The sequence below is a fragment of the Cyanistes caeruleus genome, chromosome 11, assembly GCF_971803275.1.
Source record: "Cyanistes caeruleus chromosome 11, bCyaCae1.hap1.1, whole genome shotgun sequence".
NCBI lineage: Eukaryota > Metazoa > Chordata > Aves > Passeriformes > Paridae > Cyanistes > Cyanistes caeruleus.
In genome coordinates this window covers 15,165,536-15,179,541 of record NC_141711.1, presented here as the reverse complement: position 1 = coordinate 15,179,541, position 14,006 = coordinate 15,165,536, and the positions used below count along the sequence as shown (strand labels likewise).

Genomic DNA, 14,006 nt, shown 5'->3' with positions numbered 1-14,006 from the left:
TTAACCCCTTCTCCAAGGGTGGGATTTCTTGTTTGTTGTTATTCTTAGTAAAACTTGGACGTCAAACTGGAAGAGAACTCGGCAAAGAGGCTTCTGACAGAAGCAGTGAAAAAACTGAAGCCACGAGAGGGAGTTCACTGTGTGTCTGTGGGATGTTGGTGTTGCTGAAATATTTCATATTTTTCCTTCAATCTGCAGGAATATTTTAAATTGTGCCCTGAAAACTTCAGAGATGAGGACGTTTACGTGTGCGAGTCGCGCTATTCTGCGAAGACAAAGTCTTTTAAAAAGATTAAACTGTGGACTATGCCTGTGAGCTCCGTCAGATTTGTCCCACGAGATGTGCCCCTGCCTGTGGTCAGAGTCGCTTCTGTGTTTGCCAATACAGACAAAGCAGATGAGGAGAAACACAGTGAAACACTGGAGGACAGTAAGGTGGGAGAAAGTATCCTTCATCTTGAAAAGGTATGCAAGGGGAACATTGATTGTATTTGACAGAGAATGACAAAATATTAGCCCTTGTGGCTTGGGGTTCACCACATTCAGATGCAATAATACAATATAAATTAATAAAATAGTTCTCTTATAAATTATATTACAGACATTTGTAAATTAACACAAAATATAACTGTTTTAACAAAATATAACATAAGAGAAAATAATAAACTGTGTAAATATTTTGTTACAAGCCTTTTTCTTGTGATCATGTGATGGAGTTGGTTGGGTTTTTTGCCACTTCAGAAAATTACACTTTTACTGTAAAGCCTGCCCTAAGCCTAAAGAACCAGTAGAATTAAAAGTCTAATTTTAGTTCATGGCAGTGCTGAAATGCTTTGTTGTGTAGCATTTCAGTAAAGCAGTTGGTAGCTAGGCAGCAGTAAGTAATACAAAATATTCTATTGTTTGTGACCTGTTTGTGGTTTATAACTAGTTTATTGTCAAAATAAAGAATATTTCTGTCCAACATAGTGGATAAAATGGTTCATTTATTGTACCTAGAGTAAGAAAACAAATAAATTTAGGTAAATGCATTAAAATCAGTTAAATTTAATTAGTTTTGTCCACAATAAATTTAGAGCCTTAAAAAAATAAGAGACTCAAAAAATATCATAAATCACTAAAAAAACCTATGAAAAATCCACTTTGTATTTTCTAATAGAACCTGAGAACACATCCCCTACACACCCATTGTCAGCTTTTGTCAGACACCTGGTGTGTATTAGTGTATTTATTCACATCATGACAAAAGATGGAATTAATTCTACTGGGAGAATGAAAACTCTTAGGATCTTTTCCTTCTATGCCTTGGTGAAACAGCCTGTGTTTCCTTGGCTTTCTGGTAACTCAGGCAGAAAGATGAAATGAGGCACAATTGCAGTTTTTACTAAAAAGTAAGAAATTAAATAGGGCAGATGGTATGAATTTGTAAGTAATACATGGAATTCCTATTCTTGTATAAGACAGTTGAATCATTATATTTTTGTGTCTGTTAGCTTGGCCATATATCCAGTTCTTGCTTCCTAAGCACATTACTGGGCTTTAAACCATCAAAGTTGACATGGCTTGGCTTGGCCAGTTTATTTTGAAGCACTAGAACAAAAAAGGACCTGTAAATTATTAATCTGGCAAAGTTAGAGCTTTATGAAATAGGAAAGCTTGTGACAGACATGGAGGGTATCTTTGGCTTTGCACTTTTAATTCAGGAAACTTCTGCACACACATCTCTGCTTGGTGCTTACCTGTTATTGTTAACATAAATGTTGAGCAAAGCCTTTTGCTGGTACCTGGAATCTCTTTATTTCTGTGCTTGGTTTTCCTCCTTCCTCAAGTTTCTAAATGCTTCTTCTTCTGCAGGACAAAGAAGATGTTCCAGTAGAAATGTCCAATGGGGAACCTGGTTGCCATTACTTTGAACAGCTCTGCTACAATGACATGTGGCTGAAGGTTGGGGACTGTGTCTTCATAAAATCTCATGGCCTGGTACGGCCTCGAGTAGGAAGGTAGGGGCAGCTTCTCTGTTTGCAGTTTACAGCTGTAAAAATAACTTGGATAAAAGAGGGCTGGTTGCAAAAAGGTATAAAAGAGGATGGGAAAAAATGTGAGTAATTGTTACAAGGTCTTGATAGATTGAGGTGGAATTTCAGCTGCCTAATAAAAACCTGGTCCAGTTGTACAGTTGGAATTGGCTGTTCTGTAGTTGTTTTCCACTGATGGTCTTCCTGAACATCCTACTGCCTCACTTGGGAGAAATGGACTTTCATTTATGTTGCTGGTTTGGTTTCTGTGCAGAATTGAGAAGATGTGGGTGCGAGATGGAGCCGCATATTTCTTTGGTCCAATCTTTATACATCCTGAAGAAACTGAGCATGAGCCAACTAAAATGTTCTATAAGAAGGAGGTGTTTTTGAGTAACTTGGAGGAGACCTGTCCCATGACTTGCATTTTGGGTAATTATTGACCACTTTAACCTGATGGACTACTTCTTTTCCTGCACAATCTGAAGTGATTGAAGGCTATGTGTAGGTTTGATTCCAAGTATGTCTTTTTCACTGAGGAAGGGAGGAGATACTGTTCAGTGCGTTTCTAATATCCATTCCAGCCTGTGGGACCTGTTGTGAGGATTCAGTATAAGGAAGCTTTCTTACAATGTATGATATGAAAGTGAACATTGTTTACAGCCAGAGAACAGAAAACTCCATTTTTCTTGAAAATGAATGTAATTACTCCAGTACATATTACCTGGAAATTTGAAAGGAGGAGTAGGAGGTTGAAGTTTGATTTGTTGCTGAAGATGATGGCTGTACTTTGTTTCGGATTTAGGATGCTGTGATAAATGCAGTAACTGACAGTGATCAAGGGGGCTTGTGATTTTGTGTGTTCTCTAGTTCTTAAAAAAAAATCCAAAAGCTGCATTAAGTTGCTGTGGGTTTTTTGTGAGTGGCATTATTTGGTTGGAATATCAATTGATGTGTTTTCCATAGTTGTGCCAAATTCCAGGAATCTTCCACACTTACAAGACAGGCAAAAAAAAATGGACTTTCCACACTTTTAAAAAAAAGTCTGCAAGTGTGGCTGCCTTCTTACCCAGCTCTTTCATTTCTGCAGGAAAGTGTGTCGTTCTGTCATTCAAAGACTTCCTCTCCTGCAGACCAACAGAAATCTCCGAAAACGATGTTTTTCTTTGCGAGAGCCGCTACAACGAAAGCGACAAACAAATGAAGAAATTCAAGGGGTTGAAGAGGTTTTCACTGTCTGCAAAAGTTGTAGATGATGAAATATACTATTTTAGGTAAAAATGTAAGGGGAACGAGGGGGTCACCTGAGCACTCTTCTGGATTGCAGTGGACTGTCAGCTAAGCCCCCACGCAGCCTTTTGGTCACTGCCCCACAGTGGAATAGGGGAGAGAATCTGAAGGGTGGAAGGAAGAAAAACTCCTGCCTTGAGTTAAAAACAGCTGGGAAATTAAAGCAAAGCTACATACACAAGCAGAGCAAGATCAGGGGGCAGATGTTTGGCTGTTTCCTGGAAAGCAGGGCCTTGACACATGGAATGGTTACTGGGAAAGACAAATGCCATATCCCTGAATGTAGCCTGTCCTTTCCTTCTCCCCATATTTTATTGCTGAGCACGGTGTCAGAGTATGGAATACCCCTTTGGCTGGTTTGGCTTAGCTGTCCTGGTTGTCTCCCCTCCCAGATCCCTGCCCAGCCCCAGCCTGCTGGGGCACAGAGTGGGGAAAAGGAAATGCCTTGATGCTGAGCTGTTCAGCACTAATTACAGCAGGATGTGTTATCCACACCATTGTCTCACAGATCCAAAACACGGCACCTCTCGGCTGCTGTGCAGGGAATTTACCCCATCCCAGCTTGACCCAGGACACCCACACAAGTCAGAGGTGTGATTTCAAATAACCACACTCTCGGAAAGAAATCCAGATGCCATCAGTCTTTTTATGGTCTTCATACCAATGGCTGTTTTCTTCTTCTTCCTCTGACTTCAAGTTGTTACTTTATCAGATTGGTACATTCTCTTGGATATTGTGAAAATACTTAAGTCCTCATTTTGAGTAAGGAAAATCTTTTGGTGAACATTCATATTAATAAAACAAAAATATTAAGTTCTAACTTAAGTAAAATGTGAAATCTAAGGAAGCTGTGTTATTAACTGCCTTCTATTGTAGAAATTATGTACTTGTATTAAAATCCCCTTCTAACTCATAAAAAATCCTTCTAACAAGTGACTGAAATGAAGCATTGGGCATAGACACAAAACTAGTTCTGCTCAGGGGTCTGAAAGGAAGCATAGTCTTAAGTCACCATCTTAAGTCACCATTGTTTCTATATTGTTCAGTCAGAAATTAAGAAAAGTTGATTTTCTCTTCAAAAACGAGTTCATTCTCCTGTAAGGTATGAATCTGTTCTCAGCTGCTTTTTGTCTTCCTCCTCCACCTTCCAGAAAACCCATAGTTCCTCAAAAAGAGCCATCTCCTCTACTGGAAAAGAAGATTCAGCAGCTGGAAGCAAAATTTGCTGAGTTGGAAGGAGGTGATGAGGACATGGAAGAGATGGGAGAAGAGGAAGGTGATATGACTGAAACACCTTCTATGCCTCAGCTTCAGGCCCCCTTAGCCAGTGATTTGGATATAATGCCTTATACTCCACCACAGGTAAGGATTTTGCTTCAGGAACCCTTGAACCTTTATATTCCACATTCTTTTTGCAATCCAAATGAAGAAAGTCACATTTTATCATATACAAACAAAGGATTTATACTGAAATTTACAAGTATATGGAGTAAATGGCACAAAACAATTTTGGCATGTCCAGTATGATATCCAAGTGATACTGTTTCATTCCATTAAAATATTTTTAAAGGAAATCATTCAGCTGAGGAAAACCCGGGGTACATTTTTATGTATTAGTGTTGTTTCTAATAATGTGACACTTGTTCAGAAGTATCAGGTCTTTATATATAATTCAGATATAATACTTCTTTATATAGCCCTGGAATTTGTATAACTGGATGTGGAAGCAGAGTGAGGAACTGCCTTACCTGGAAATTCAACTATCCAAAAAAGTTTGTTTGCAACTGGATTAAACCCTTTATCTGTGTCGCCACACTCCCACATCCAAGCTTATGCCACTCTTAAAGAGGCCATGGAAATGATCTGCTGGGAACAGGAGGGAGTTTCAGACACTTTTACGACCAGCAATGTTGATTTCTCCTGCATTACATTGAAAGGATATGACCCCAGGGTAGAAATGTCTTTGGATGTTGTGAAAGAGTTGCTGAAATTGAAAGCTTTTGCCTGGTTTGAGTGTGATTTTTTGCCATGTAGTCACAATCAAATGTATTTTCCCTGGCAAGGTTGCTCACTGCTGCTCTTGTATAACAAGCTGAATTTTATAAGCAGCTTGAAAATTCTTAAAGAGTATTCCAGTAGAAGTGGATTTTTTTCTAACAAGTGTTAAACCCTAAAACTTTTAAACTCTTTTTTCTTCTGCCAACAAAGACATTTTTATAACACCTAAGTATAGGAGAAGAGACAGGACAAGTGAATATGTGGTATTGTGGGGCTTGGCAGATAGGTGGGTGATGCTTTCCTGCTGCAGTTTGCTATGAATTGAGTCAAAGTACTTAAAAAAGAGGTGTGCAGCTTTATTCTTTGCTTTAGCAATATGGCTGAGAAAAGGAATAAAAGGGAGTCCTGGTTAATTTCTTCTTTTAGCAAGTCTTAATGTAAATATGCTGTTATCTGGCTCTGGTGGAAAAGACTGTTCATTTAAAAATGTGTGTATGGGAGTTGGAAAAGAACAGAGAATGGAAGAACCAAATTTGGAATTCTTATGATTTCTCCAAGTCCTGTTTGCCCTTCCAAACTGATGTGGGGGGGGGGGGGGGATGGGGATTTACATTAAATTACTGTTCCCAAAACCGTTGCAAGAACTATGTAGGCTAAAACAGGTGGTAAACTTGTAGCTCTATTTGCAAATGTATCAGAGGCCAAACATATAATTAGATTTCCCTCTTTTTGGTTTGCGAACTCTCCATCTGCCAGTGTGGGCTTGCCCAAGAAGCCAGGATGGAATTGTATCTGCCCTGTGTATCATCCCAAGCCCTGTGTGGGGTTTTCTTCACTTCCTCCAGACAAGTTGTCTTTAGGTTCATAATAAAAATGTCAAGGGTAGATTGCAAGTTAGTACAGTGAAGTTTAGAATCCCATTTAAATGGGCCTCAGTTAATCTTGCTTAAAATGATAAGCAAGACTTTTTAAGCATCTTGGTATTACTAAAACTTTGTTTTTAGCTGAGAGAAGAGTGTTGAACTGTAGGGGCAAAGAAGCAAGTAGATGGAGTCAGTAACATGGTCAGAATTTCAGGAGAGGAAGTTGAATATATTCTGTTTCCTTTTTTGCCTCTACCAGGTACTTGGAAACAATGGCACTTTTCAAGATGTGACAGATTCATAATGTTTGGGGTGTGAGAAAGGCCTTCAGAGGATTTTGATGTGATAATACATTTATGGGTCTTATTGGTCAAAGTATGGATGAATTACGTAACAAATATAAATGGAAGTGCTTTCAAAAATGGGCTCCAGCTGCAGTATCTTAGTATAGAGGTGTCACAATAGGTTAGTTTTTTGGTGGCTGAAAACATCACAGAGCTCTCCCCGGGGATATCCATAGTAGGAAAAGCAAAGGAGCAGAATTTTTGTTACTCAACAACATAAACACATGATGTGAATCTGTGGTGCAGGTAAACAGTGATCAGCAAAACTGGGCCTTGGTTTTTCAGGGGGAAATGGCTATTTACTTAATGAGAAGTGAATACTAGAGAGAAAGGAAGGTTTGGCAGGCAAAATAACATTTAGAAGGTGGAATGAGGGGGAGAGTAGGGATTGCAAAGGCCAATTTTGCAGGAAGAGGTGGAGAAGCATTTTCCTAAAATGTGCGATGGCAAATAAAATATTTTACTTAACTTGTGTTGGCAACGTCTCTGAACAGCTCAATGGACAAAATCTGTGACATGACACAATTCCTTTTGTTCTCTTTTGTGCGCTTGTGGTCATAACTGCTTTTTCTCACAGTCCACTCCCAAGTCTGTTAAGGGCAGCACCAAGAAGGAGGGATCAAAAAGGAAGATCAACATGAGTGGGTACATCTTGTTTAGCAGCGAGATGAGAGCTGTGATTAAAGCTCAGCACCCAGACTACTCCTTTGGAGAGCTCAGCAGACTTGTAGGAACTGAATGGAGAAACTTGGAAGCAACAAAGAAAGCAGAATATGAAGGTAAGTAAAAACTGAGATGCTGAACTCTTTTCTGCCTTTTTTTCTTTCTCAACACTTTCTGTTGTTCAGATGACAGGTTTAATAAAAGAAAATATTTATATTTGTGTTCTGGCGTACCTTAAAAAGAAGTTCATATTGAGAGATGACTGAAGAGGAGCAAAGAGCATATTTCAGTTATGTAGAGCACAACTGATAATTTAAAAGTCTTTGCCACAAATAACCAAATTAACAAAGACCAAGAAAATGGGCACTAATTAGAAGTAAAGGGGTATGGAGCTTCTGGGCTAGAACTTAGTTGGAAAGATATTTTGTCAATGTTTCCTTAAGGACTGAGGGTTATTTTGGACAAGAAGCTCTTGAGAGCTGTAGCAGCAGGTAAGAAAGACTTACAGAGGGGTGGGGAAAAGTTCATTATTAAAAATACTTAGAGTCTTAAGAGGCTTTGTACTGTACATATTGTAAATATGTCCTATTGTTCAGTACAGTATTTATCAACTCTTGTAACTGATTTTGTCAAGAAATTTCAGATCCTGAAGTAAGCCTAGGAATATTTCATAATCATGAGATACTTTAGACTTATCTCTTGTCCCTTTATTCCCTTTTCCTCAATTCCTTCCCTCCTTTCCTTTCTTTGCCTCCCTCCTTTTCTTCCCTCCCTCCTTTCCTTCCATTCCTTCCCTCCCTTCTGATAGTCACTGTGTTTTAACTTTCATTTGATTAAAATAAAATACAGCTGATCTTTAACAGCCAGCCTTTTCCCAAGCCAAATACATGGATTTAATATCCATAGTTACTTCTCTAGTTAATAGCATGTTAACACTATTAACTACTGTATTGATGCAACATTATTGAAAGAAAATGCTCCTTTGGATAGGAACATTTCAACACCTTGGAAAGTTATGGCCCAATTAAGTTATAACCTGAAAATGAGATTTGATAGGTTTTCTGCACACCCATAACTTAAAGGCAGCTTTGATCTTGAGGCTGAAAGCTTGCATGCTGTCACTGTCCACTCTCAACCACCACAGTCCTTTCTGAATTTTCAGTAGCACCTCTTTGCAGCTCTGGAGGGTAAAATAACACCCTCTGCTCTGTGCAAATTTGCTTTGCAAATGCTGCGAAGGGAAACGGTAACTGACTTTCTTTCTGAGAATGCTGGGGCCTTACTTTGTTCTGTAGTTGTTTCCTTTTACACCCTTCTAGGTGCATGTGTGATCTTTTTATTGGCAGATCCCTCCTTACAGCCTCATCCTTCAGCAGGAGGATGGCTGGCATGTCACTGCTTCCTCGCTTAGAGCAGCTTAAAGTCCTGTACTTCTGCAGGAAGGCTCTGTTTGTCCACCATGTTAATGATTGTCTGTGTGCTTCCATTTTAATCTTCCTTCTCAATTAAAATTTTCCAAAGCTTTTGGGGTTTGAGCTTCAGTTTCCCTGGCTTAGTGTCTGTCTCGAACTAGACTTACTTTTACTTAGTTTTGAAGGGTTGGGATGGGGTAACAAAGTGTCCAAACTGTGTTTGCTTACGGTGTGTGAAAGGAGAGAAACTTCACTCCTTCCCTTGTGAAGAGTCAAAATTCATGTGTTCCCTGGTGTGGATGTGAACCAGGGAGCGGGCATGGTTTGACACCTCAGTTAAAAAGGGCCCTACATTTTCTGATGAAAAGTGGTTTACATTTTAGATCCATTTTGACCCACTGAAAATTTGTTTGGTTTATGTGCATGGTTTTAGCTGGTTTTTTACCAATAGTTGAGTAAAGAAGAGGCAGTGTTGGAAGTGCCTGCATGGCTAAATAAAGTAAAAGGGATTGAGGGAAAGGCCTGTTGTAAGGAAAAACTGTTCAGAGCTGGTCTCTTTCCTGTCTCTTGAGATGTGCTGAAAATGTTCAAATGATCTCAAGTCCTGGCCTATGTGATTTGGGTTTATTATTGAGTATTAGGGTGAATGCTTTAGGCTGAACTTTCAGATACCTCCTCTGGTTCCCTTTGGCAGTGTTAGACCATTTGTTACTTCTTACTGTGGGAGCCAGGGCATGGATAGGGGCTAGGTAAAACTTGAGTATTGTCCTATGTCAGGTCCTTCTTCAAACTTCAGCACTCTGAAGTCAGATAAAGCTGAACACTTAACAGTAATTTCTCATTCATCAGAGTGTCTCTTTTGCTTTTGTCTGACCATTTTTTGTTTTTTAGCTGGCCAAAAGTAGGTGAGAGTCAGAACAACTGCTTCATCTTTTCCCGAAGTGCTTGCTGTGCTCTGGAGAGGATTTTCTCATTTTTCTACTTCAGGATCTACCTTTAAATATCTTGTGTATTTTGTGCTCAACTGCATCCGAGTTGCCTATATTAAATGTAGAAGTTTCTCTGCGTCGTCATCACTCCTTGAAATTGCAGAAGTGGAAAGAAAGAAGGAAATGTCTTTGGAAATTAAACTGGTCTTTGAGTGTATGCAAGTAGTGCTAGAAGCTGCATAAACAGGTTATAGAGGAGTCAAAAGTGTGGTAGATATTCAAAGTCGTGTCCTAGAGGAAGTGAGTAATACTGGCAGGATGCATAACTTAATTTCCTTGATGAACTTCTTCTTAGCCTTTGTTTGACAGAGGACTGATTGCTGGTTTAGTGGCAGTTTCCATCTTTCACCAACTGCAAGAGAACTCATAGCCCTGCATTCACTGTTGTTAAAAATTGCTGGAGATGTATCCTGCATCCATTTATTCTTCCTTGTTCCTCATTGTGCCAGTCAGACACAACGTTCAGAGTAAACACAGCAGGAACTTGCATGCCCATGAAGCACCTGGAGTGGGCATTCAGTATTTCTCTTTTTTTGTTTGCTTGGTTTTTGGTTTTTTTCTTTCTTCTTCCCATGACCCTTTGCCCTTCCCTTAATATAAAATTGTCCTCTGGTCAGATTACCCTGCAGTAGATCTTTTGTTCTTGCAGTCACAGTGAGAGACTTGATTGAGATAATGACCAGATTCATCGTACAAAGGACACACATGGCCTCCAGTGAGCAGCACAATGTGAGTTAGACATCTTCAGAAAAAAAAAAAAATAACTCCTAGGGGACCAAACGGGGAAGTGACAGAAAGAAGCAGAGAAAAATTTTTGGTTTATCAAACTGCTGCTTGTTATGTTCCCAAAGCTAAGGACCAATATGCACTAGGGAAACTTTACAAATGCTCCCCTATTTTGCCACCACTCTTCAGCTGCATCAGTAGTAAAATACATGGGGAGCCCACAAATGGCTGTGCCACCAGCTGGCACTGCTGTCTGCTCTTTGCAGCACTCTTTAGGGCACACCTGACGGTGGGACTTGAATTCCCGCAGCAGCTGGTAGAGGATTCACCCAAGAGCTGCTGGCCTTGGCTGCAGCTGGTTTGGCTGAGCCAGTGGTGTCAAAACAGGGAATGTTTTGCCATGTCCTACTGCGGACCAAGCCTAGTGCTGGACTGCTGCTTCATGTTGGTAACACTGGTGTTATTATCATCAAATTTGTTCTTTTAATTTTTTAAAAAAATTTTATTTTATTCTTTATTTTAATTTTATTTTTTTTTTAGAAAGAGATAAAACTTTGTGGAATATTTTTCATGAAAGGTACTCTAAAAGTCTTAGCTGCAGCCACATGAAATCAAATCATATGCTGTATAAAAAAGATTCATCTGTTCTACTTTATATTTGACTAAACTATGCCAGTGTCTGACTAGTCCTTTTTAATGAACAGATAATATTTTGAAATTCTGGGTTACAAAACAGAACTGAAAATCTAAAATACTTTTACAGAGCGGGCAGCTAAAGTTGCTGAGCAGCAGGAGAGAGAGCGAGCAGCACAGCAGCAGAATTCCTCCCCCCGGGCAGGCACTCCTGTCGGGGCTCTTATGGGGGTGGTGCCGCCACCAACACCAATGGGAATGCTCAATCAGCAGTTGACACCCGTTGCAGGTAAAACGTAGGAGCTATGACCATTTTTTCCTCATCCACTTTATCAACCCCCTTCATAACTCTGAACACTCTCTTGGGTCACATTGGAAGCGAAAGCTCAAACTCTTCAGTCCTTCTTCATGATGAACATGCCTAGTGCAGCAGTGGCCTGGTGTCCAGCCTTACTTGCTCCAGTGGAGAGTAGCCTGTGGAAAATGCAGGGAAGCAGGGTCCTCCTCGTGCAGTGCTCCTGTTCTGGTAGTGTGCAGTCGTGTTTATTCACTCTGCCTTGCAGAGTTCACCTTTAGCCCTGCTGTAGCAGGAGGGCAGCAGCTAAATAGTCTTCTAGTGCATGCAGCATCTGTGGCAGTGGTAAAGCAGGAGGGAAATTGTTGGGGGTTTAATTGTCAGGCAGGTGAGAGCCAACAGAGTCTAACCCAGATTTTAAATCCAAGCAAAAGCTTTGTAGAATTGCCTCTTAGGCACTGGTAAGCAGAGCAGACCAGGATCTAGAGCCATTGCAGAAACAAAGACAAAATGACAACATTGCTGGTTTTATCAGGTTATTTTTCAGAATAGAACTGAGCTTGGAGAACTCTTCCACGAGGTCCCTGTTGCTGGTTGAGCTCGTTACCAGTTGTAATCCGGCTTGATTTCATAGGGAGTATGCTCGGAGTAAGTATTTTCAGGATCAGATCTGAAGACAATGTAGTCCACTGAAGACTCTTGTATGGAAATCAGCCATACGTGGGTGAGAAAATTAATTAGGTGTGACCTGATAGGTTGTTTTCCTTCCCCAGTTTCTAATTAAAATAAGAACTAAATTCCTTCAGTCAAGGTCAAAATAGTGCCAAGTAGATAAAAATCAGTATTTGGAGGGTTTTTGGTTTGAGTTTTGGGGTCTTTTTAGCTTTCCCTTAAGACATTCCAATTACTCCATTTATTCTTTTGTCATTTTTCTTTTTCTTTCTCATCTCACAGGCTGTGGCCTTATTTCGAGCTGACAGCCTGAAGCGTTTTTCATCACGATCTCTAAATCCCCTTTCAGTAAATAGGCTGCATGGATGTTTAACTGAAAGCACATTCCTTAGTTGGTACATGATCTCCAGGTTACAAAGCATTTGTTTACACTGAGTTGCATTTTTTTTTTGGCTTTTTTTTCCACTCTGTTTGTGGTAATTTCCCTCTGAACTGTTTGCAGTTGGTGTATGTTTGTGTGTGTGTGTGTGTACACTTTTCTGTGCAATATATTAAGAAAAGAGAGGGGGAAAAGAGTTTCCCAGTGCTGATCTCTTTTGTGAATAATTTTCATCAATCTAGACTATGTAGAAGTACCATCCTCTTGTGGTTGTGTTTTCTTAGTTTGATTCTTAGGTTTTTTGGCACTGAGTCACTTTTCCAATTTTTGGAGGCAGGTGTTGATGGGCAGTAATACTTGCTGTTAACACTTCCTTAAAACTTCCCCAAAAATGTGCATTCTGCCAGCTACACATGCTACCTTATTTCCTGTGACAGCAAACCTCTATTTCAGGCCATTGTCTTACTCAAGCAGATCAACACTCAAGGCTCTTCACTTTGGCTTTGGGAAATACTTCCTTAAAATAGGTGATGGAGCAGATCCTTTTAAACCCTTTCTACTTTCGTGGCCCATTTGAAAAACACAGTCTTTCATCTTTAGGTTTTCACAAGTCCCTACTTGGAAGTATCTTGTTCTGTTTGGACCTCCTTCACATCCTTCTCCATCCTTGGATTGCTTATCTCTAGTTCAGAGAACTTCTCCACCACAGAACTTCTTTATGGCCCACAGGGCCAGGAAATCTGGAAGCCTTCTGAGATGTGTTTCTCTTAATGTGTAGCACTTCAATATCTTCTACATTTAGGTATTGCAAAAGTGTACTTAATCTTACGTTGTTATAATAAAAAACAGGAGAACAAGTAATTTCCAAGACATCCTAAATCACAGTTGTGGGAGCTGGAAATAGTTTGGCCATGTTTGCTAGTTTAAAATAAAAGCTTACAATTTGTACATGGGGTAAGAAAATGGCTGCTCTTACTCAGAATGAGCTACAAGAACTGATTTATCATGGAGATTGGATGGCACCTTTATTAGCCAGTTGTTGAGTATTTTAATTGGAAATGTAGAACTAAGCTTCCATGATTGATAAATATGGGTTTGATTCCTTGGAGAGTTTTTTGTTTGTTTGTTTGTTTGTTTTAAAGCTTCAGAAGTGCATTAACTGCACTGAAGATGTGTCAGCAGCTCGGGGTGCACAGCAAGCACCAGGCAGTAGCTACAGTGTGAAAGCTCTTTATGCCAAGGAGGCTTTTTTGTTGTGTTTCTTCTTTTCCTTTGTCCATTGGAAGTATGGATTTCCCTGTAATAAAGAGGTACAGATAAGGTTTCTGATATTTGAAATAGGTACCTATAGCATATTTCATGTGTCAGTCTAGGTGCCCTGTGGAAAATGAAGGCTTGAGGGAGATTAGTTCTTTATTTTCTTGGTGTTTTCTCCATGTAGAGCTTTTGAGATTAGAGGTTTCTCACTTCTGTAACGTCCTGAGGAAGTGACAGGTTTAGCTTTTATTTTGGAGCTGCTTCTCCTGTTTAGACCCTGAGCTTGTGACAGCTTTGTTCTCAGTCAGAACTGATGAGAGTTTTTGGCCAGTCTCATTGCAGAAGTCTCTGTTTTGAAAGTTCCTTTTATGAATTACAGGGAGTGTGGCAAAGACTCGGTGGTTTCTTGGAGCAGACTATAGAAGCCCCAACAAATCTGCATTTCCTACTTGTCTCATCTCTCTAGACCT

At 39.8% G+C, this 14,006-nt stretch overlaps 1 protein-coding gene across 25 annotated transcripts in view; it reads left to right on the top strand.

Moving 5' to 3' along the window:
* PBRM1 (polybromo 1) overlaps nucleotides 1-14,006 on the top strand; it is a 56,220-nt gene that overhangs the window by 33,624 nt on the left and 8,590 nt on the right. For 15 of the 25 annotated variants that reach the window (XM_086845561.1, XM_086845562.1, XM_086845568.1 and 12 more), the window contains 6 exons: nucleotides 199-465; nucleotides 1,855-2,000; nucleotides 2,290-2,447; nucleotides 3,106-3,289; nucleotides 4,457-4,667; nucleotides 7,088-7,289. In XM_086845561.1, the coding sequence (XP_086701687.1) occupies nucleotides 199-465; nucleotides 1,855-2,000; nucleotides 2,290-2,447; nucleotides 3,106-3,289; nucleotides 4,457-4,667; nucleotides 7,088-7,289 (1,168 nt within the window). Of the gene's footprint in view, nucleotides 1-198; nucleotides 466-1,854; nucleotides 2,001-2,289; nucleotides 2,448-3,105; nucleotides 3,290-4,456; nucleotides 4,668-7,087; nucleotides 7,290-10,223; nucleotides 10,304-11,063; nucleotides 11,223-11,763; nucleotides 11,877-14,006 lie in introns of those variants that run through there. The other 10 variants (XM_086845567.1, XM_086845559.1, XM_086845566.1 and 7 more) reach the window with 4 other exon arrangements.